The following is a 21,358-nucleotide window of genomic DNA, read 5'->3' as shown; positions in this document are numbered from 1 at the left end:
CGTTAGACTTTTCCCTGTGTATAATACTTTGGATTATGGTTGATTTACTTTGACAAAAATCTTACTAATGCATTTTGGTCCCATTCTTTTTACGTTAATAATTGGACGAGGACCCTTCTTTTATACAACGTTTAATTTAGCTTATTGTTTTCTAATATAATAAAAAAATTAACGAAAAAGAAGTTTGCCCAAGAAAGGTATAAAGCTACATCAGATTGAATGTGTTTGAGGCTAATGAGGAGGAGGGGGCAGATAAAAAAGACGTTTGAAGGGGGCTGATTTTCCTTTAATCACTTTTTACTCCTGGTAAGGGCACTGGAACTTCCAATTTCGAATCGAATGAGCCTCCTCTGAAGGTTCTATGATCTCTCCTTCAAATTAGCATGGACTGGTAAAAAAAACAAATAATGCGTAGATGCCATATTGTTCTTTATTTAGGCAGCACTGTTGTAGTTCCTATGATAGTGATGCCAGTAACTCCATCATACTGTATCATTACATTCTTATGTGTGCAAAGTCTGGGTGGAAACTTCGAGATCCTAACAATCCTTGAAATGCTCTTTGTGATTTTTCATTTTAAAAGCCTAATTAGGTTTATACAGACATGTAAACTATTTTAAACTATTTTTAATGGGTGCCCGTCCTCTTAAAAAAAATAAAAAAGCAAACAAACAGTAAGATGTGATTCCATTTATACACCTCTTTAGCTAAGCATCAGTATCCAGAGCAAAGAGTATGAAACACCATCTAGTTCCACTTATTTAACACCTATTGTTGATTACAAATATTTAAAAGTATTGGCTACAATCTCGTCTTACTCTTTTTTGATTTGCATTTGGCCAAAGAATGAAGAACTATTTTGCCCAAAATGGTTCAGTCAGGACACTTGTTTAGATTTTTTTCAAATTAGCTTATATTCTGGTTGGATCCGAGTAAAACCAAACTGATTTATATTTTGTTTATTTGTGCTGGATGATGCTGCACTCTAATACTGCTCAGCTATTTCTATTTTCTTTTAAACTCCTTATAAAGGGTTTAAGTTTGCTCTTTTATTACTTTTCCATGTGATAAGATGTGGTGGATGTCCAGACTGGGGTAGTAAACCTAATCCTGTGCTAACTTATCTGAAGCTTAACCAGGTCGTCTCAAGTCTAGTCCCCAAAGCCACGTTGAACTAGACGTTGGTGGCGGCAGGCGTGATTATGCGTTTTGATGGCAGAAACTTTTTCAAAAGTCTTTGGAAAGTTTTGCCGGTATGCTGCCGATCTCTATTTGCTGCATTTTTCCGCTTATTTTTAATTATTGTGAAAGCTAAATTGGTGTTAGTTCTAATCGGAATTCTTTCTTCTTTCTAAGGTAGAGCTCATGGGATTCACAATTCCTTGTAAGCTTCGTTACCATGACCTGACCTCGGACAATAGGGACGAGACCTCGAGCTTAACTTTTCTCTAACATTCTTTAGTCTAAATAATCGACAATGAGACCTTAAACTACCTGATAATTGAAGTGGTCCGATCAAACAGGGATTAGCCTGGATTCCTCTTCTGGATTCCTCTTCTGGATTAGCCTGCATTCCTCTTCTTTGACTGCCCTATACCTATGTGGCAACTCCACGTGGTTTTTTTCCTTTATTCTGATGCTCAGAAAAAAAAACCGTGTTTGTATCCACGATTTACTGCTTCTTTGCTTTATTGAGCCAGAATTAAAAATTCAAGACGCTCAACTAGAAATAAACTCAAGCACTTCTGCTTAAAGCTTGACAAGCTTGTAGTTGTCAAGTATACAAGCCAACACTGAGGACTTAGCAGTAACTATTAGTCCTGCACCACTTAAAACCTTCTCTGTTGCAGCACTTGTTGCTGGCAACGACAGAATTTTTCTTACCAAAGCTGCAAACCATGACAGCTGGATAGAATATTTTTTCCAGAAGGCAATGGTTGAATTAATTGCATCAGCCAGGACACGACCTTTTAATTTCCTGTCATGGGCTGCCAGGCTCAGATATAAATCTACTTAATCCCGAATCACATCATCATTTTTCCTATTCTGCATCATCACTGCCCTGGCATATCATCTGATAAAGCAGATTCTTTTTCTTTGGTGTATAAGAATGAGGATATTTAGAATTGCTGTTGTTTTGAGAAGACCCTTTAGCCACATTCATATAACTGATTTGGGTAGTCGATCCACTGACAGCACCAGAGATTAAAGTCTCCTCTTCAACCTCTTCATTGGCCCTTTCTTTGTTGTAAGAACGAATTCCTTCTTCATTAGCTTGCTCGCCACAAGTTGAAGTAGGACCTGGACCGTTGATTGGACAAATTCGGTTCACAGGCGATGTGATAAAGTACCATATTTCAATCTAAATTTTTGGGCAAGTGCCCTGGGCCAAAGGAACAAAGGGACAGCTTTTCAGAGCTGCATCCCCGTTCAAAGCCCTGTGACTGCTGACCTTTATGGTCTAGACGCAAGGAGACCTCACGTGTCATAGTTTAGGGAATCCTTGATTTTTGAAACTTTGAAGACTTGTAGCACCTTGACTGTTGAAATCAGCCGTCTGAAATTTCCTGGGAATTTGGGTCCTGTCTATGAAGCTCCAAGCGAATAGTTTGGTTAAGTCCTGGCCCTGCTGTAGCAGAAGTGACTGACTAATCTCGAGCGATCAATCCTAGACCAATCATTAAAAAAATGTTCGTGTCCATACCCTATATGTACTGTTCTTTGGCTCTGCAGCTTTGCTGCTTACGAACTTAGCCCTAACCTACACCTCAGTTGTCTGTGTGTCTACCTGTCATCATACTGTATCATTGAATGTGTAAGGTGTATCCGTAATACTTTCACCAACCCTTCTCCCCTCAACATAACAGCAACTTTATTGCAGAAAGGTATACTTGTTGCACCTTGTTTGGCTTAGAACAATTCAAATATTTCCCATTTAGATTGTTAAAGGACTAAAATACTTGAGGATATCGTAACTGGAAATACTGCTGGACCTTAGTTGGATTCGTTCTATTTTACTTTCTTTTGTTCTCGCCAACTAGTATCCAAAGAGCTGACAATTATTAAAATTTGAAGGCTCTTGCAGTCTGAGCACAGGTCTTTTGCAACATTCAAAGCTATTTTTGATATTCTGTCTCGTGTATCATTGCAGTTGTAGTTAAAGCTATAACTGATTTTTTTTTTCTTATAATTTTACTGTCATTGTCAATGTTTGTTGACTTAAATTAATTTGACGCATTTCATAACTCGGAACAGTACAACTTAGTTCTTTTACGCACCTTTCTCTGCATCTATTGTCAGTAAGAGTATAGCAATCCAAAAATGTAAATAACAAGCATTAGCCAAAACACCAAAGACAATTTTCACTTCGATATTCTATGTTATAATCGTTAAGCTTTTTTTACTCAGTGAATATTTTCTATGACAGTCTTTTTACTTAACTTCCTGTATAATTAGTCGGTATTTTACGGTGAGTAAAACTTGGAAGTTTTGGCTTGCGAATTTCATTTCATCCTTATTTCTGGATTAAATTAAAAAAAAAAAAACAAGTCTTTTTAACTGCAAGTAAGGAGCGACATTAAAACTTAAAACGAACAGAAATTATTCCTTATATGAAAGGGGCTGTCCCCTCCTCAACGCCTTGCTCTTTACGCTAAAGTTGGACTCTTTGTCACAACTCTACTTTTAAAAACAATAAAAAAAACTCCTGGCGAAAAATACAAAATTACGCATTTTCGTAGATAGGAGCTTGAAACTTCTACAGTAGGGTTCTGATACGCTGAATCTCATGGTGTTATTTTCATTATAATTCTATGACTTTTAGGGGGTGTTTCCCCCTATTTTCTAAGAAAATGCAAATTTTCTCAGGCTCGTAACTTTTGATGGGTAAGACAAAACTTAATGAAACTTATATATTTAAAATCAGCATTAAAATCCGTTTCTTTTGATATAATTATTGGTATAAAAAATCTGTTTTATAGAGTTGCTCCTCCAAAACAGCTTGGTCTTTGCGCTGAAGCTTTTAGTACTTTAAAAAAAAGCTTCTTATTGTTCTAATTAAACAAACATAGGGTTTCATGAGTTGTTCTTAAAAATTGGGACAAGATTAAAACTTTAGCGTAAAGAGCGAGATGTTGAGGAGGAGCAACACCCCTCATATACGTAATAATTTCTGTTCGTTTGAAGTTTTAATATTGCTCCTTAGTTTCAGTTGAAAAACTTATTTTTGTTTAATTTCTGATCGTTTTTTAGATAATGCCAGAAAATCTGGCCATATCCCCTTTCCAAAGATTTATTCTCTAGACAATTCAATCCTTGTGAAAATTTACCAGACAATTACCCTTTAACATATCCACGCGTAAAGGTGAGACGTTAAAGAGAAGGCAAGACATGAGAAGAATTTCGTATAGGAATTCTGGTAAATTCCCCTGAAAAATTCACCCCCTGCAAACTTCCCTTCCCATGGAAAATTATCCTCGGGGAAAATCCCGTCAGCAGAAAATTCACCCCAATCACCCGAAAATGTCACCCAATAACAAATACTATACGTAAACAATAGGCAAATTTTTCAACTTAAAGACCTTTCCCCCCAAAGGCATAGATGTTCGACCTTTCTACTATGCTGAATAAAATGACTATTTCAAAACTTTGATCAGACGATTTTGAGAAAAGGGGGAGTGAGAAGGAGCCTAGTTATCCTCCAATTTTTTTGGTCACTTAAAAAGGGCATTAGAACTTAAAATTTAGGTTTGAACGGGCCTTACTGATAATTTTGACCACTGAGTCGATACGATTACCCCTGGGGAAAAGAAAAACAACAAATAAATACGCATTCATGATCATTCTTCTGGCGCAAAATACAAATTTCCACATTTTTGTAGATGGGAGTTTGAAGCCTCTACACTAGGGTTCTCTGATACGGCGAATTTGATGGTGGGATTTTCATGACTATGACTTTTAGGATTCTATGACTTTTAGGGGGTGTTTCCCCCTTTTTCAATGAAACTTACAAATTTAAAATCAGCATACATTTCTGCATATATTTCTTTGAAGGATTCCCATGGAAAATTTAGGCCTACAATATCTACTTTTAGATGCTGTAGCCCCCCCCCCCCACCGCCACACACGCATACGAGAAGTTCACTGATTTCTCTTCTAATAGCTGATATATAACTATTTAATTTTGCATCACCGGCATTTTTGTTAGATAAAGGATCTATAATAATGGTTCATATTTTTATGAACTACTCTTATGTTTACGGATGAATGCGCGACTGCACGCAAATATGGCTTCTGGAACTGAAATGAAATGAATGAATGAATGAACTCGGAGGCTTTTTGAATTGCTTTTCAATAATATTTAACTGACTAGCTATTTTAAAAATTTGCTCGATAACATTTTGCCCTTGCTCGGTCACAATATGTTGTTTAACGGTGTAGAATGTCATAGATCAGCATTTTATTGTAGCTTCATCCCTTTCATTATTAAAAAAGGGCGATAGAACTGAATTACAGTTTGATTCGGCTCTCTTCTGGTATAACTACCCCTGGTTTACTACTATCACTCCTGGAAAAAAAAAATTAAACACGCACCCTTCTCGAAAAGTATTGTTTTGTTGATAGATAGTTGAGTTATGCAAGCTTTCTGAGGGTAATAACTATCAACGGGTAAATTTTTAAGTTTGTGAATTTGGCATATTCGAATTCAGAGTATGTTTGTTAATAGTATGTTTGCTTTTAATCAAAACGGTGTTTTTCATAATTTTGGTTTCTGTTGACTAAGAGCAATCTGCTTATAGTTCATTACCACAAACTGTTTGATTTTGGCTTTTCGTCATTTGTTTTACAATGTTACATTTGTCTTCTATATGTTAGATAATATAGCAGGATATCTGGAAATAAGTTAGGGCGGATTTTAAAACCTAGACAAATTTTTCATGCTAATGTTTTTCTTTTCTTTTCCAGTTGATAGGATCAATCCCAAAAGAGTATAAATAATTTACTACCACGGTTAAGTTTGCACTTGTCTACTCCACGTATTTACTAGTTACCATGATCTTCTGTTAATAGCTTAGCTTCACATCGATAAATTATCTTCACGTCTGGAGATGCATCGACAAAGCAATTTAACAGTTTCGGACTTTTAACAATGTGAGGCGGCAGATTTCAGCGTTTAACGAAATGATATGATCATCATTTACCAGTAGAGCTAGAATTCATCAATGTTTCGACTTATACGGTGATGTATCTACCGAGCCTCGCATTATCGATGCGGCAATCCCTCAGTCTGAAACTCTACTCGGGGGGTGGAACATACAATGTCACTATCAGAGGCATTTTGTAAACCCTTCTCGAACATTCCAATTCAATAGCAATCATAAATCATTGGTGCGATACGATGCCGGGCCAGGAATCAAAATGTAGGCAAAAAAGTGGTTCGTCCTCCCTTATCCGTATTACGTCCATAAAAGACACCAGGTCTAGTATGTCGCAACTGTCGCAAATCTTAGGCTACTGACTTCAAAACTAGGAATTAACCTGCAAAAAAACTTTTTTAGATTTAATTTTAATCATTGATTAAATATGTCTGCTGATTCTACATACATGGCATTTATCAACTTCAGAGCTGTAGAAAAAATCTATCCAATATTTGACCATTTTGTGCCCGTCTCAGGATTATACAAAGTACCTCCCAAGGTTGTTTTTTTGACTTGGCTGATAAATGCGATAGATTAGACCAGTCGCCTGGCGGAAACCTGTCGGTCCCAAGGCGATCAAAAACGAATTGAATATTTTTGTTTTCTCGACTGGAGAGGCGCTCCCTCTTGTTTTTTTATACATTACTCAAGGACTTTCTTGCTTTTTAACTATATTCTATGTCGCAACTGTCGCAAATCTTAGGCTACTGACTTCAAAACTACGAATTAACTTGCAAAAAAACTTTTTGCAAAAAACTTTTGTGTGTTCCTAATTTTCAAAATTGTCTGAGAAGGTGCCAACTTGTAACCCGTATGCGATGGTGCCAGCTTGTAAACCCCCTCTCCCTAATTTTCCCCAGTAATAAAAAATAAAGAAGCAGTTGGCATATTTAGGTAACTTTACTTCTAAATTAGTAATGTAAAAGGAACGAATAGCTGCTTGGAGCTTTCTGTTACTTTTTGAGAAGTCCATCTGGTGGAGCTCTAGTATATTTGATTATGGTATATAATATAATATATATAATATAACTTATATATATATAAATAAGTTGTTTGTGTGTTGACTGACGTCATGCATGTTTGTCGACTGACGTCATTATAAGGATTGAGCATTATGCCGCCATGAAGATGTTTGTCGACTCACGTCATGTTTGTTGACTGACGAAATTACAGACCGGGACACCGGGATACAAATGACTACCGGGACACAGGGAATATAAATGACGAGCGGGACACTCAAAGAGAAATTACAGACTGGGACACCGGGACACAAATAACGACCGGGACACGGGGAATATAAATGCCGACCGGGACACAGGGACAACTACAACGGGGACGCCGGGGGGCACAGGGGGGGATATATAAATGACGACCGGGACACAGGGAATGTTCGATTAGCAATCACCATCAACAAAGCTCAAGGGCAATCATTAGAATAATGAGGTATAGATCTGAATACGGATTGTTTCTCCTATGGACAACCGGGACAAAAATGACGACTGGGACACAGGGAATATAAATGACGACCGGGACACTCAAAGAGAAATTACAGACTGTGACACCGGGACACAAATGACAACAGGGACACAACTACAACGGGGACGCCGGGGGGCACAGGGGGGATATATAAATGACGACCGGGACACAGGGAATGTTCGATTAGCAATCACCATGAACAAAGCTCAAGGGCAATCATTAGAATAATGAGGTATAGATCTGAATACGGATTATTTTTCCCATGGACAATCATATGTTGCATGTTCAAGAGTCGGTAAACCTGACAATCTATTTATATGCACAGACAATGGGACTGCGAAGAATATTGTATATTCGCAAGTTTTACTTAGTTAAAAACACACATATATATATATATATATATATATATATATATATATATATATATATATATATATATATATATATATATATATATATTCAAAGGCGGGACGCAGGGACACAACTACAATGGCGCGTAACTAATATGACGCGTAACGACTTACGCGCGCGGGGGCTTGGGGGGCGCGAAGCGCCACCCCAACAGCTAGTTTTGTATAATGTATATGGTATAAAATAATATATAATATAATAGTATAAGTATATTTTTTTATGGTTAAATGTTAGAACCAATTGAATCGTACCTTTGAACCTTTGCCAGGATATTATTTAAAATTTAGAAGTTAATGCAAAGAAAAATCACAAAATTTTATATTCTACCTAACATTAAATACTTTTTCCATAAGCCAAGTCTATTTTACAAGTCACTTTAAATGTTACTTCCCATAAATGTCTAAAATTTTATTTGTCAAAAACTATTGATTTAATGGTCTTTTGATGTTGGGCAATTGTCCTCTTTCAATGGCGAGCTTCTTTGGAATAAGCTCAATAATTCAAATTTTCTTTTATTTCTAGTTCTACTTAGTTTTCTGACGCATGATTTCTCCATTTCTAAGGTTTCGACTATCGCTGTATAATTCTTATGCACCTAAGAATTTTCTCTTTTTTTCTTATTTTTACTGATAAGACTGGCTCCGTTATCATGGGTGATTTTTGAAAATAAAAAAGTATGGTTTAGCTTATGATCTTGAAGTGTGTTAGTGATAAAAACATTTTTGATGTTTGCGGTTTTCAAACGTTTCCAGCTGGGTGATTTGTCTAGTGTTTTTGTTTTTCCAAAGTAGTTGATGTGGAAATTTATGCTGAAACTAGGGATGATAATTAAGAGTTGATTATGTTGTCATACTGGTTTGTTGCTAGTTTTTATCTCTCTTTTGTCAATAAAGGTGTCCAATTTAGTTTAAAATTGAAACCTAAATATTGGGATGAATGCTCATAATCTAAAATAGTTATTAGCATAAATATAGTTAACTAATGAGGTCTGAAGAGCAAATGACGAATTTTAAAGACCTGAAGTCGCATATATATTCCTATAGACCATTCCGAACCCCAATTGACCAAATATATACCTCATAGTTTTTTTTTAGATTAGATTTTTTAATGCCACGAACTGAGATTTTATGTAAATCTGGTCATTTTGCTCCTGTTTTCATAGATTAACTGAGATCTAATGTCGGACAACAGGCTTGTTGGGTTCGGCAACAGGTTTTGGGCTCATGTCATCCCCGGAGGCATATTTATTTGACCTCTAGACTGCTTTGAATGAAAGGGGCATCTTAAAACTTTTGATCGAATGTCTTGTGTGTCTACGGGGGAAGGGGGTCTGAAAATAGTAGAGAGGGGGCCTATTACCTTGCAATCACTTTCGTTCCTTAAAAGAGGCACATTGACCTCCAGTTTCCAAGAAAACTCTTCTGACAGATTTGAGTATAATAGAAGTAGTTGTCTTTTTTTGGCAGTTTTAAATGAAACGCAGACTCTTGGTGTGCAGAAATGTGTCCTTCCTACACTAGCTGGTTTCATCCAAACATTGACAATAGATGACTGTAAGGGTGACAAATCTTCTTTTTCCTTTTCTCTTTTATAAAGAGAAAGCTTGTATAAAGTGCTTTGAGTATTACGTCTTAAAAAGCTTTTTTCTTTAAAAAAATAATTTTAATTTAACATTAAGAAAAAATTGTTCCGATTTTTCTCTTATAAAATAAATATTGGTTCTTTTTTTTTAAATCTAGGTTGCAAACAAAAATAAGCTAATGTTTTGACTTGTTATTAAGAATTTATGTAGAGGCTTCGAAATGATGAGTTTTCATGTTAACTAATATTTCTAATTAGTGAAAAAAGACCTCATTTGTCTGCTGATTCTCGATGCATTACTCCATTAACTTTAGAAACAGTTCGCAATAGAAGCCACTTCTTAAGAAAGCTTGCGTCGGCATATGGATGTATGAATTGACTCCTCTTTAATTGGTTACAATAAATATGCTACATAAATAAATAAATAGACCAAAAATAATCTAAACAGTAGGATTGGGTTAGTAAGATGCGATATGTCTTCCATGGATGTTTTTTTTTTCATTCATGCATAATGATTAGTCTTAGTTAAATGGGAGGACAGTGAACTACCCTTTCTGCCTCCTCTGTGCCCTTTTGATCCTGTGTTGTATCGTACCAAAGTTTCCAGATCGGTATGTTAAAGTCTTTATAACGTGTCTAATGGTGACACTATGTGTTTTGCCTGGGGTGGAGTGTGAATACCTCATTCTTAATTCGAGGCTTCGTAGATACTTTGCTGTCAAAGCCGAAAAATTGGTAAATCCTAGGTTTACCGGGTAACCCTATGACTTAGAAATTACGGTGATGAAAAATGTTCAAAATGGCTAGTAAGTAATTCTATATGGGGCTTTTATTACATCAAATGCTGAAATTTGCCCGCTGACACGGTTAAAAATTCGTACTACACCAGCAATTGGTTTGTCGACGTACCGGCCTCACATCTGTGATTCATGTTCATGAAGTTATTCATGAAGTTAGTGATTCATGTTCATGAAGTTCATGTGATTCATGTTCATGAAGTTAGGCAGAATGGAGTTCTGGAAATGACAGGTGCGTGAAGCAGCTAAGTGCATCAACAGAATTTACTGATTGCTGGAATATTTTGCCAATATGTGCTGGGAAATGTCACTGTCTACTGATTAGCTTCGATGAAATATCGATATTGAATTATTGCTTGCAATTTATGGACTTTATTCTTACCATCTCTCAACTATAGGATTAGCTGATAAAACTTGACTTTGACCAATTTTAAGGTTACTGAAGTAACTGACACATTTAGTAGAAAAGTAGACCTTTTGCTTTTAATTGGAAAGAGAACCATACTGGGGTTGAAAAGCTGTATTGAAAGAGGTGTTGGAGGGTGAAAGCGTGTGCCAAAAACACATTTACAAATAATTCATAGACATAAAACTACATAATATCATGATCCCAAATTAACAGTGGCCCTAAAATCAAGATCATCTAGGATTCAAGATGCTGTTAGCTTTTTAGCAGCCCAGAGGCTCTGGGCCGCACAGCTCAACATGGAGCTAACGAGAAAGTCAAAACAGCACACCGACATCATTATCAAATCAACTCAATAAATGCAGCTAAACTAAGTATTTAAAAATAACGATTACTGAACACAACACAGGAGGTTCAGTTTAGGCAAATGCGCAACCTATCATGGCTCTACTCTACCAACTTCATCCTAGGTGGTAAATAACAACAATTTAGAATTTATATTTTATGGTAGACCTAGAAAACTGCTAATCAAGTCAAAACGGTCAAGTCAAGCTTTTTTTTTTTAAGAATGGATCTCGGAAGCAATAGTTTAAACTAGAAAGATTCATGTAAAGTGAAATAAGATGTATTGTCTTTTGCAAAAAATGTCTAAGCTTCAGAGAGTAGATATTAATTTGATTATTTTTTTTAACTTAATTTTGCGCCGCAGTTATCATTTATGGAGACTTCTAAAAACGACGTCAGAGAAATAACTGAAAATGTTTCGAAATTTCATCAGCTCTTTCATTGTATTAAATAAAGAAACAAGTTTTTTTTAACTGAAAGTAAGGAGCGACATTAAAACCTAAAACGAACAGAAATTACTCCGTATATGAAAGGGGCTGTTCTCTCCTCAATCCCCCGCTCTTTACGCTAAAGTTTGACTCTTTCTCTCAACTCTACTTTTCAAAACAATTAAAAGCTTCAGCGTAAAGAAAAATTATTTAATTTCTGAATGTTTTTGAATTAATGCATGTTTCGATTTTGGCTCTCCGCGCATGAATAATTAAAACGAAATTTGCATATTCATTTATTTTTTTGGCTAAATGGCTTTCTCATAGTTTTGATCGGACTATTTTTAGAAAAAAGGAGTGGGGGAGTAGGCCTAGATACCCTCCAATTTTTTGGTTACTTAAAAAGGCAACCAGAACTTTTAATTTTACGAACGTTTTTATTAGTAAAAATATACGTAACTTACGAATTAACTTACGGAACGACCTTCTAATTCCGTATGTTATTTATTACGTATATGAGGGGGTTCACTCCTCGTCAATGCCTTGCTCTCTATACTAAAGCTTAAATTTTGTCTCAATTCCTCAAGAATGACCCCTGAATCACAAAGGCCGTAGAATAAATAATTGGTATTAATAAAATTACTTTAGCGTAAAGAGCGAGGTATTAGGAGGAGGGGAGCCCCTCATATGCGTGATAATCTCTGTTCGTCTTAAGTTTTAATGTTGCTCCTTACTTTCAGTTGAAGAAACTTCTTCGTATTTATTTTTTCATTGCTCTTTAAAAAAATGTTAAAAAATCCTATGCCCCCTTCATGGAAATTCTCCTCCCCCATGACAAATTCCTCAATGGAAAGTTCCCCCCGCATAACACGCATCCGTGATCTGTCTTGTGACAAAAAATACAAAATTCCACATTTTTGTAGATAAGAGTTAGAAACTTCTACTGTAGGGTTCTCTGATACGCTGAATCTGGTGGTGTGATTTTCGTTAAGATTCTATGACTTTTAAGGGATGTTTCCGCTTATTTTCTAAAATAAGGCACGGTAAGACATGGGTAAGACTAGACTTAATGAAACTTATATATTTAAAATCAGCATTAAAATGCAATTCTTTTGATGTAACTATTGGTATAAAAATTCCGTTTTTTAGAGTTTTGGTTACTATTGAGCCGGGTCGCTCCTTATTACAGTTCGTTACCACAAACTGTTTGAAACCACTAGCACTAAGTAAACCACTAGCACTAGGTAAACCACTAGCACTAATATACGTTTCCTCCCCATTCGGGAAACCAAAAATAATGCAATTGCTCTCCATCTAATTCAGTTAGTCTTCTCAATTTTTTCTCTAATTACTCAAGTTTGTTTCACTGTTATCTATGTTTTTTTTTTTTTTTTTCAAGACCAAAGTTTACAGATAAAGTAATTAGTCAAGTTTATGATTCAGGATTTTGCATATTTTTCGTAGCCGCTCATGTCTTGTGGACTTTTTTCCTTATCATAAAATAAAAATGATTCGTTTTTTTGGAAATTGAACTTCAGGAGGGAACAATTTTTTTCAGTTCTGTAATATTGTAAAGCATGTGATTTATTTTTTATTGATTTGTGACATAATATATGTGCGTATATTTGTGTCTTTTATACCTGGGCGAACCATATAAATATGGGCACTGGTACAGACGACTTGAAGAAAACCATGCCAAAAAAAAAAAAACATTAACCTGCCACTGCCGTCTTGGATGAAGTGCCATGACGGCCACCACAAACCCTCGCAAATCGCACCTTCCTAAGGGATTCCTTAGGTAGTCTTTACCGTCACAGAAGAAAATAGGAGTGGTTATGATTATATATGACCACCCCCTCCATGACCAAAATCTATCCACATTGCATAAATAAAATGTCCGTCAACTTTTAAGCGTCAGGAAGAATTGATAGAGTGTCTGTCCCGGTTCAAGTATAATTTAAACAATATAAGAAACTTAACTTATAAACTATACATTTCTAAGATAGTCAGGACGAAAAGAAAAATATGTATTATTTTCCTGCAATTCCGTGGTAAAAAGTGTGTTTTTATTTCATTGGTTTTGCATCTGTGATGGATGTTTGCAAACCAATCATATTTTTCCTGGAACATAGGCTAGAAAAGACAGCCAATGTACGTGACTTTTTAAAACATACTTAGTTTTTGTGTGAAATTTTCAGTCAGTAAAATGAAACGAAAGGTTTTGAGTCTCGATATTTCATATAATTAACTACACTCTTTCTCTGTGGTCAGATTAATAGAAAATGGCCACTTGTTTGTACACTGCTTGAGCAATTAAAGTGGAAGCCAAAATCGATGTTTTAGGATATAAGTTTTAAAGTAGAAGTCCATTAATATTCGATAACAGCTGTAGCTGTGCTTTTTGATGTAACCGACTTATCTTGGTGTTCAATATATAGTTGTAGTAAATAAATGGTTTTGCATTTACTTGTCTCTCTCTTTTGAAATATTTCAGGTTAATAATCGCAGGGATTATTAAAAATTGAACTTGTTCTGTTTTTGTGTTAAAAGACTAAATGGTTTTTTAACGCTAAATGGCTTAAGTTAAGTCCAGATCTTTGTCAGATAGTTCTTAAAAGTACAAGGTATTTAACTATAAATTTGACCTTGCGCCTACAATTACAATTATAACTCACAAAGATAGGTATTTTTGAAGGTCATGCTGCCTTTCCGTGATGTACAGATAACAATTCAATAGGGATAAGTCATTTTATTAGAAAGTAAAAACTAATATTCGGTCACATGCACAGTGTACATCATCAGCAGACAAAACTATCTACTTATCAAGCTTGTCACGCTATTTATCTGTTGATGACGGTCACTGTATATGTGACCGAAATATCCAGAGTTATCGTCATTGTTTCCACTGTCTAATGAAACGACTTATCATTATTGGACTGTTATTTGAACTTACAAATAGGTGTGATACAGGAGGGGGGGGAATTAAACATTATCCATTGAAAATGGAACATAATGGTTTATAATAGAACTTCTTAGGACTTTGCCCCCATCCTTTCCTTTAAGGGAAACGACTGTTAATCGTGGGTTTAAACTATAGCTATTAAGGTTTTGAGTTCATTTGGAATTTGGTAATTTTTTTGGCCTTGGTAAACTGTTTCTCTTTTTTTACAGAGTCTTTTGAAAGAGACCACTCAGGAGTCAGGAGAAGAAAGTCCACCTGCCATTTTCCCCGTTGTTAATAACCCGTCTTCAAAAAAGCGTCGAAATAAGCATAGCACTGCTAAAGAATTCAATCCTACACTAGAAGCGAGTCGAACGAAAGGTGGGAGTCTTCAGAATTTGAACGAGCTTGATTCAGACATTGCTGGGTATCAGTGTTCAAGTGGACTAGGAGGAAGGCGCAAAAATAAGCGAAGGGAAGGTAGCGGATCAAGCACCCCAAACGTAAGCGCCAGAAAACGGGAGGGTGGTTCACTTCCTTGTGGTGTTGATCGTGGTGGTCTTGAAGAAGACCCAACAGCAGTGCTAAGAAGCTTTACAGAATCGCGTCCAAAACCCAGCCGAAAGAAAAAAGAACTTAGTAAATCTTATAGTGTCTGTGAAAACAAAATGCCGTGCGTATTCACTGAGCCAACTGCAACTTCTATTGATAGTGATATACGATTAGTCGATATGCGTCATAAAGCCGAGTTTGTCAGCATTAATGTTGAGGATAATTGTATTGCTGATGATGATGGGACTACAGTGCCATGGGCACGATTTGAAAGCCCACGAAGTGAGGATTGTGTTGATGCAAGACCGGTTATGTTTGAACGTCAACCGTCTGATGATCGTCAGACTGAAATTATGGAGTTTGATTATTCAGACAACGAGCCAGGCGTTGAAATGGACGAAAAACCCTTGGAAGAATTGAGCCGGCTTCAAGGCAGTGATGAGAAGAGCTATGGTACCATGAGTATTGGTTATAAGAAAAGAGAGGATGTAGATAGTGCGATTAATTTCCCGTTCGGCGTAAGTAAAACATTCTAGTTTTAGTTTTTGTTATGGCTCAGTTTCGCTAACCCCCCTAGGATTCCCTCAACCCGCATAAAGGAAATGCTTATTTCAACATACTCACAAAAATCATAATAATATGAGACTAGGAATTGAAGACTGTATACTTCCAGGCTCTAAATGCAGGTAAATTTAAAAAAAAAACTTGAGACGATCCATATTTTTCTTTGATTAAAATTATTGAGTTTTTGTCTTGCTGTCTTCATTATGTTCACCTGAGACATGAAATACTCTTGAGAACTATTCTCACACATAGGCTGTATCCTTTCTAAGACATAAAGAAGCATGGATATTGCTGGGTATAGCGTCTTCTAGTATTACGAACTTTTTTTTCTAAAAATAATATTTTTTTGCATGACCTTATCTAAAAAAGAAGAAGAAGAAGTTAATCAAACCCCATATTTTACCCTTTTGTGTGGCCATTTGGTTTATTAGGCTTTTATTTGGGAATTTGCTAGTTATCATTCATACCCATCTGTCTGTATGACTTATGTTTTATCTATATGATATTGTCCTGTAAATGGAACAGAAATGTGTATCTCGGCCTGGAGTAAGTTGCAAAAGAAATGAAACAGGTTCTGTCCCATACAAAAAAAAATGCATTGATTTTGAATGTAAAAACTATGCAACTCTAGCTTTTCCAGGAAATATACCATAAAAGCTATGCAACTCTAGCTTTTCCTGGAAATATACCATGGGCGAGGGGCTGCAGAACTTTAAATTCCTGGATCAAGTTATTTTTTATAATTTTGTATTTTTATTTTGATAGAGATAATGAGTTTAGTTTTTGTGTATTTTAAGTGTAAGAAGTGACTCTTTCCACCCCTTATAAGCTCAGCACCCCCCTTAAAAGCAAAAACTCTTGACTTAAATATTCTTAGATTGAGCTCAGTATAAAGTGTATTAAGTGTGTTCATGTATAGTGTATACACAGGGTACGCATGTAAAAAATGACTGATCAAGACGAGAGTCATCATAATTCTTTACGGAAGATAAGTGCTACTCCTTACAAGAAAATCGTCCCAATCCTTGGAGGAGGTTCCCGACACTGATATGTTTCCTTGGAAGTATTTAGAATTTGTAGCAACGTTCTGACTTCTTAGAGATTCCAGAACAGATCTACTCTTCCAACATTGTACTTCAGATGTACTAACATCATTCTTTACAAATCATGTGTAATTAGGAGACACGGTCACCGACTTGGCACTCTGTTCATTGCTTTTGATTAAGCTGAAGGGGTTAGACCTAGAAACAACTATCATTGGTATTTTAACTGGTATGAGTTCTGAAAGAATCAGTGAACTTCTTCAACTGTGCACTGCTCAACTTCTTTTCTTTCTTGATTTTGTTTAAGTTGGTTTCAAAGAAGCAGAAAAAATGATCAGGGTAATAACAGAAAGGGTAATAAACTTACTTTCCATATTGAAAGTAAGTTTTGTCCAGAAATTTTTCGTTGCCAAGCTCTTGGTTATGACTAATTGACACAAAAAGAAAAATTTATCAAAATTGAACTGAACTGGGAGACCATGTAGAAGGGTCGTTGTTATGCTTTTCTTTTTCTTTGGTCTTGGTTTTTATGGCACTTGGTATTAACCAAGTGACATATAGCAATCGCAAATTCTGTCGGTCTGTTTGTCGGTCCCGGTTTTGCTACTTTAGGCACTTCCAGGTAAGCTAGGACGATGAAATTGGGTAGGCGTATCAGGGACCGAACCATATTAAATTAGAAATAGTCATTTTCCTGATTTGACCATCTGGGGGGAGTGGGCGGTTAATTCGGAAAAAATTGAAAAAATGAAGTATTTTAACTTACGAACGGTTGATCAGATCTTAATTAAATTTGATGTTTGGAAGGATATCGTGTCTCAGAGCTCTTATTTTAATTCCCGACCGGATCTGGTCACATTGGGGGGGGGGTGAGCTGGGAGGGGGAAACCTAAAATCTTGGAAAGCACTTAGATTGGAGGGACTGGGATGAAACGTGGTGATAAAAATAAGCAGAAGTCCTAGATACATGATTGACATAACCGGAACGGATCCGCTCTCTTTGGGGTAGTTGGGGGGGGTTAATTCTGAAATTTTTTAAAAATGAAGTATTTTTAACTTATCAGCAGGTGATCGGATGTCACTGAAATTTGATATTTAGAAGGATATCATGTCTCAAAGCTGTTATTCTAAATCCCGACCGGATCTGGTGACATTGGGGGGAGTTCGAGGGGGACCAAAAATCATGGAAAACGCTTAGAGTGTAGGGATAGGGATGAAACTTGGTGGTAAAAATAAGCAGAAGTCTTAGATACGTGATAGACATAATTGGAACAGATCCGATCTATTGGGGGGGGGGGTTAATTCTGAAAATTAGAAAAAATGACGTATTTTTAACTTACGAAGGAGTGATCGGATCTTCATGAAACTTCATATATAGAAGGACCTCGTAACTCAGATTTCTTATTTTAAATCTCAACCGGATCCAGCGTCGTGGGGGGGGGGCTGTAAATCTTAGAAAATACTTAAAGCGGAGAGATCAGGATGAAACTGGATGGGAAGAATAAAAACAAGTCTAAGATACGTGACTGACATAATCGGACCGGATCCGCTCTCTTTGGTGGAGTTTGGGGGGGGGGGGGTAATTCGGAAAAATGAGGTATTTGTAGCTTACGAACGGGTGACCAGATCTTAATGAAATTTGATATTTAGAAGGATCTTGTGCTTTAAAGCTCTTATTTTAAATTCCGACCAGATCCTGTGACATTGGGGGGAGTTGGAGGGGGAAACCGGAATTCTCAGGAAACGTGAAAATTGGGGTATTTTTTATCTTTCGAAAAGGTGATCGGATCTTAATGAAACTTGATATATAGAAGGATCTTATGTCTCAGAGGCTTCATTTTCGACTCGAATTGGATCCGGGGATATAGGGGATTGGAGGATGGAAACAGAAATCTTGGAAAACGCTTATAGTTGAGAGATCGGGATGAAACTTGATTGGAAAAATAAGCACAAGTTCTAGATACGTGATTGATATAATTGGAACGGATCTGTTCTCTTTGGAGGAGTTGGGGCGTGTTAATTTGGAAGAATTAGAAAAAATTAGGTATTTTTAACTTAAGAACGGGTGACCGGATCTTAATTAAATTTGATATTTAGAAGGAATTCATGTCTCAGAGCTCTTTATTTCAAATATGGACCAGATCTGTTGACATTGGGGGGAGTTGGAGGGGAAATCGGAAATCTTGGAAAACGCTTAGAGTGGAGGAATCGGGATGAAGCCTAGTGGATAGAATAAGCAAATGTCGTTTTTATTATCAAAAGATGATTTTATTATCAAAAGTAACACACAATCAAAATTATTTCTCGAAATAATTAGATGATCAAGACAGTTGTGATATCGCTGAGCAAACTTTGTTACCCTCTTCATGAAAGGCTGCCACCAATGACTTCTGATGATGTGAGTTTTTCATCAGTTTGGACATGTTGCTTCCCAAGCCACTTCTTCAAAAGATGAAATTCAGTTGGTGCCACGTTCGGATTATCTTATTTATGTTTATTAAGGAGCTGTTGGGTTGTAATAGCATTGTAAAATCAAGTATTGTCATGGATAGGGACAACTCTAGAAGTCAGCATGGCTCTTCTTCTGTCTTGATATTCTCTGAAGACGTTGTAATGCTTCACGGTAAGAATCTGCAGTGATTGTTATTCCTGTCCATGGAAGCTCCACAAACAATACTCCTTGTTGGTCCCAAACCCTTTGAAACCATCACAACTCACTTTAAATCGGGGCTCGCGACATGGTGTTTTCTGAATGACCATCAGGGAGGTAAAAAGAAAACCCTTGCTTTTTATTTAAAAAAGTAAAATAAAGTATACAAGCTGGAAAAATCCAAGCTGGATTTTTTAAGCTACTTGGCTCTGAATCGACCGTAGGTGATCAGTGACATTGTAAGTTCGCTAGAAAGCTAATCAGATCCTCGGTGGCTGTTGGATCGAGATGCGGAGGGAGACGGAGATTGAAATCAATCCTGGTAGGCTTTGTTTGAAACTAGAGGAAGGGAAATGCCAGCTGGTGTGTGGGTAATTTCCAGACTTAGTTCCTTCTTAGTAGGTTTCTAGTGCAGAACTGCAGAACAGAGTGCTTGAGCTGTTGGTGCTCTTGTACATAAAATAAGTCTGGCGTAAAGGTGAGTCATTTTGTCCAAAATCTGCAAATACTGAAAAGACAGTAATAATTTGAACTGCATGCATATCTCTGGTGAAATAAGAATATCTGCTGATGTAAATCTACCTGTTTTCTCTCCTCGAAATTAAAATAGCTTTCTGAAAAACTAAGTTAGCCATTTTTTTTATTATTATTATTTAGAATTGGCATAGTTTCCTGACCAGAGAAAATCATAATCTTCTGTTTACTAAGATATAACCATTTGCTCTTGTCAATCCAGTTTTTCCATCTCCTCTCTAAAAATGTTGCTTTCGGAAATATTTAGGGTACCGAAAACCTTATACTGGAACCAGGGCATTTTTTCACATAATAAGTCAAATGACCAATTTTCAGAACTAAGTGTGTATAGAATTCACGAATTTTTGCTTTTATAGATGCTCTCATGCATCAGTACAGTGGGGATGGGGTCCCAAGCTCACTCTGAAAGAGAAACTACAGAAAAATGTAAAACCTGATAGCCTATATGGAAATCATTTTGCGTTTTTTTTTGCGTTTGACCCCCCCCCCACACACTCTGTTATCCTGCTTGTGTGTGTCATGGTTACTTATACAGCAAATTCAGTTTAATCTCATTTTTCTCTTGCTGTCATAAACATTTCTTAGATATGGTAAAAGCAGTAAAATATTTTTAATGCTTGAAATTTGTTCATGAAATTTAAGTTAAGTGTATTTTTAATGTAATGTATCTTGACCTGTTTTCATGATTTTACGTCGTGCGACGTCTTTGTCTCTTTGTATTTTCGTTTTTCTGATTGTTTCCAAAAATGACATCTTTGAATGTCTTCCATTTTGCGTGGCAGTAGAGCCAGATTCTTCGTGTCAGCTTTTAGTTGACCCCCTTCTTTCTAAAATGGGTTGATTAAGACTGACACACAGTACGAGGAAGGGGGTCTGGACGAACCTTGAGGAACTATTTCCTCCTCCCTTGACTCTCCATGTGTACAGGTATTTATAAAAGTGTATAAAGAATTGTAAAGCCCGTTTAACAACGGAGTATTCCCAGGCGAGAATCTGAAAATCCCCTCCCTCTCTTGGACAAACTATCTGAAGAATTGAAGAGTTAACTTTTTGCTTTCCTCCTATTTTTTAATTATTTATTTTTATACCCATGCATAACAGACATTCTATACCAAATCAATCAGGGGTTTGAATCTTCACATCTCAGATTTCAATAACTTTCTGTGTATACATTTGTTCTTGAGAATAAATTAAAAAAAATACAATATATTGATTTTTCTTTTTCTGATTTTCGTTTTTTAACCTCTCTCTGGTTTCTTAGACATTTGGCTCTTGCAGTAGTCCTTGCTTAGCTTGGGTGGCATTATCCTTCCAAAAGAACATGAAAAATATACTAAGAACTAAAACATCAACACAGCAAATGTATCATCATGATGGAAGTTATCAAGGGTGTGAGGGCTAGGCACTTCAAGTGCCACCTAATGAAAGGAGGG

At 36.3% G+C, this 21,358-nt stretch overlaps 1 protein-coding gene across 2 annotated transcripts in view; it reads left to right on the top strand.

The window, feature by feature from the left end:
- LOC136028081 (dentin sialophosphoprotein-like) overlaps positions 1–21,358 on the top strand; it is a 71,911-nt gene that overhangs the window by 21,331 nt on the left and 29,222 nt on the right. For both annotated transcript variants that reach the window (XM_065705690.1, XM_065705691.1), the window contains exon 3: positions 14,813–15,652. In XM_065705690.1, the coding sequence (XP_065561762.1) occupies positions 14,813–15,652 (840 nt within the window). The remainder of the gene's footprint in view (positions 1–14,812; positions 15,653–21,358) is intronic.

This window comes from Artemia franciscana, chromosome 6 (assembly GCF_032884065.1).
Source record: "Artemia franciscana chromosome 6, ASM3288406v1, whole genome shotgun sequence".
NCBI lineage: Eukaryota > Metazoa > Arthropoda > Branchiopoda > Anostraca > Artemiidae > Artemia > Artemia franciscana.
This window is presented reverse-complemented; position numbering and strand designations above follow the sequence as displayed.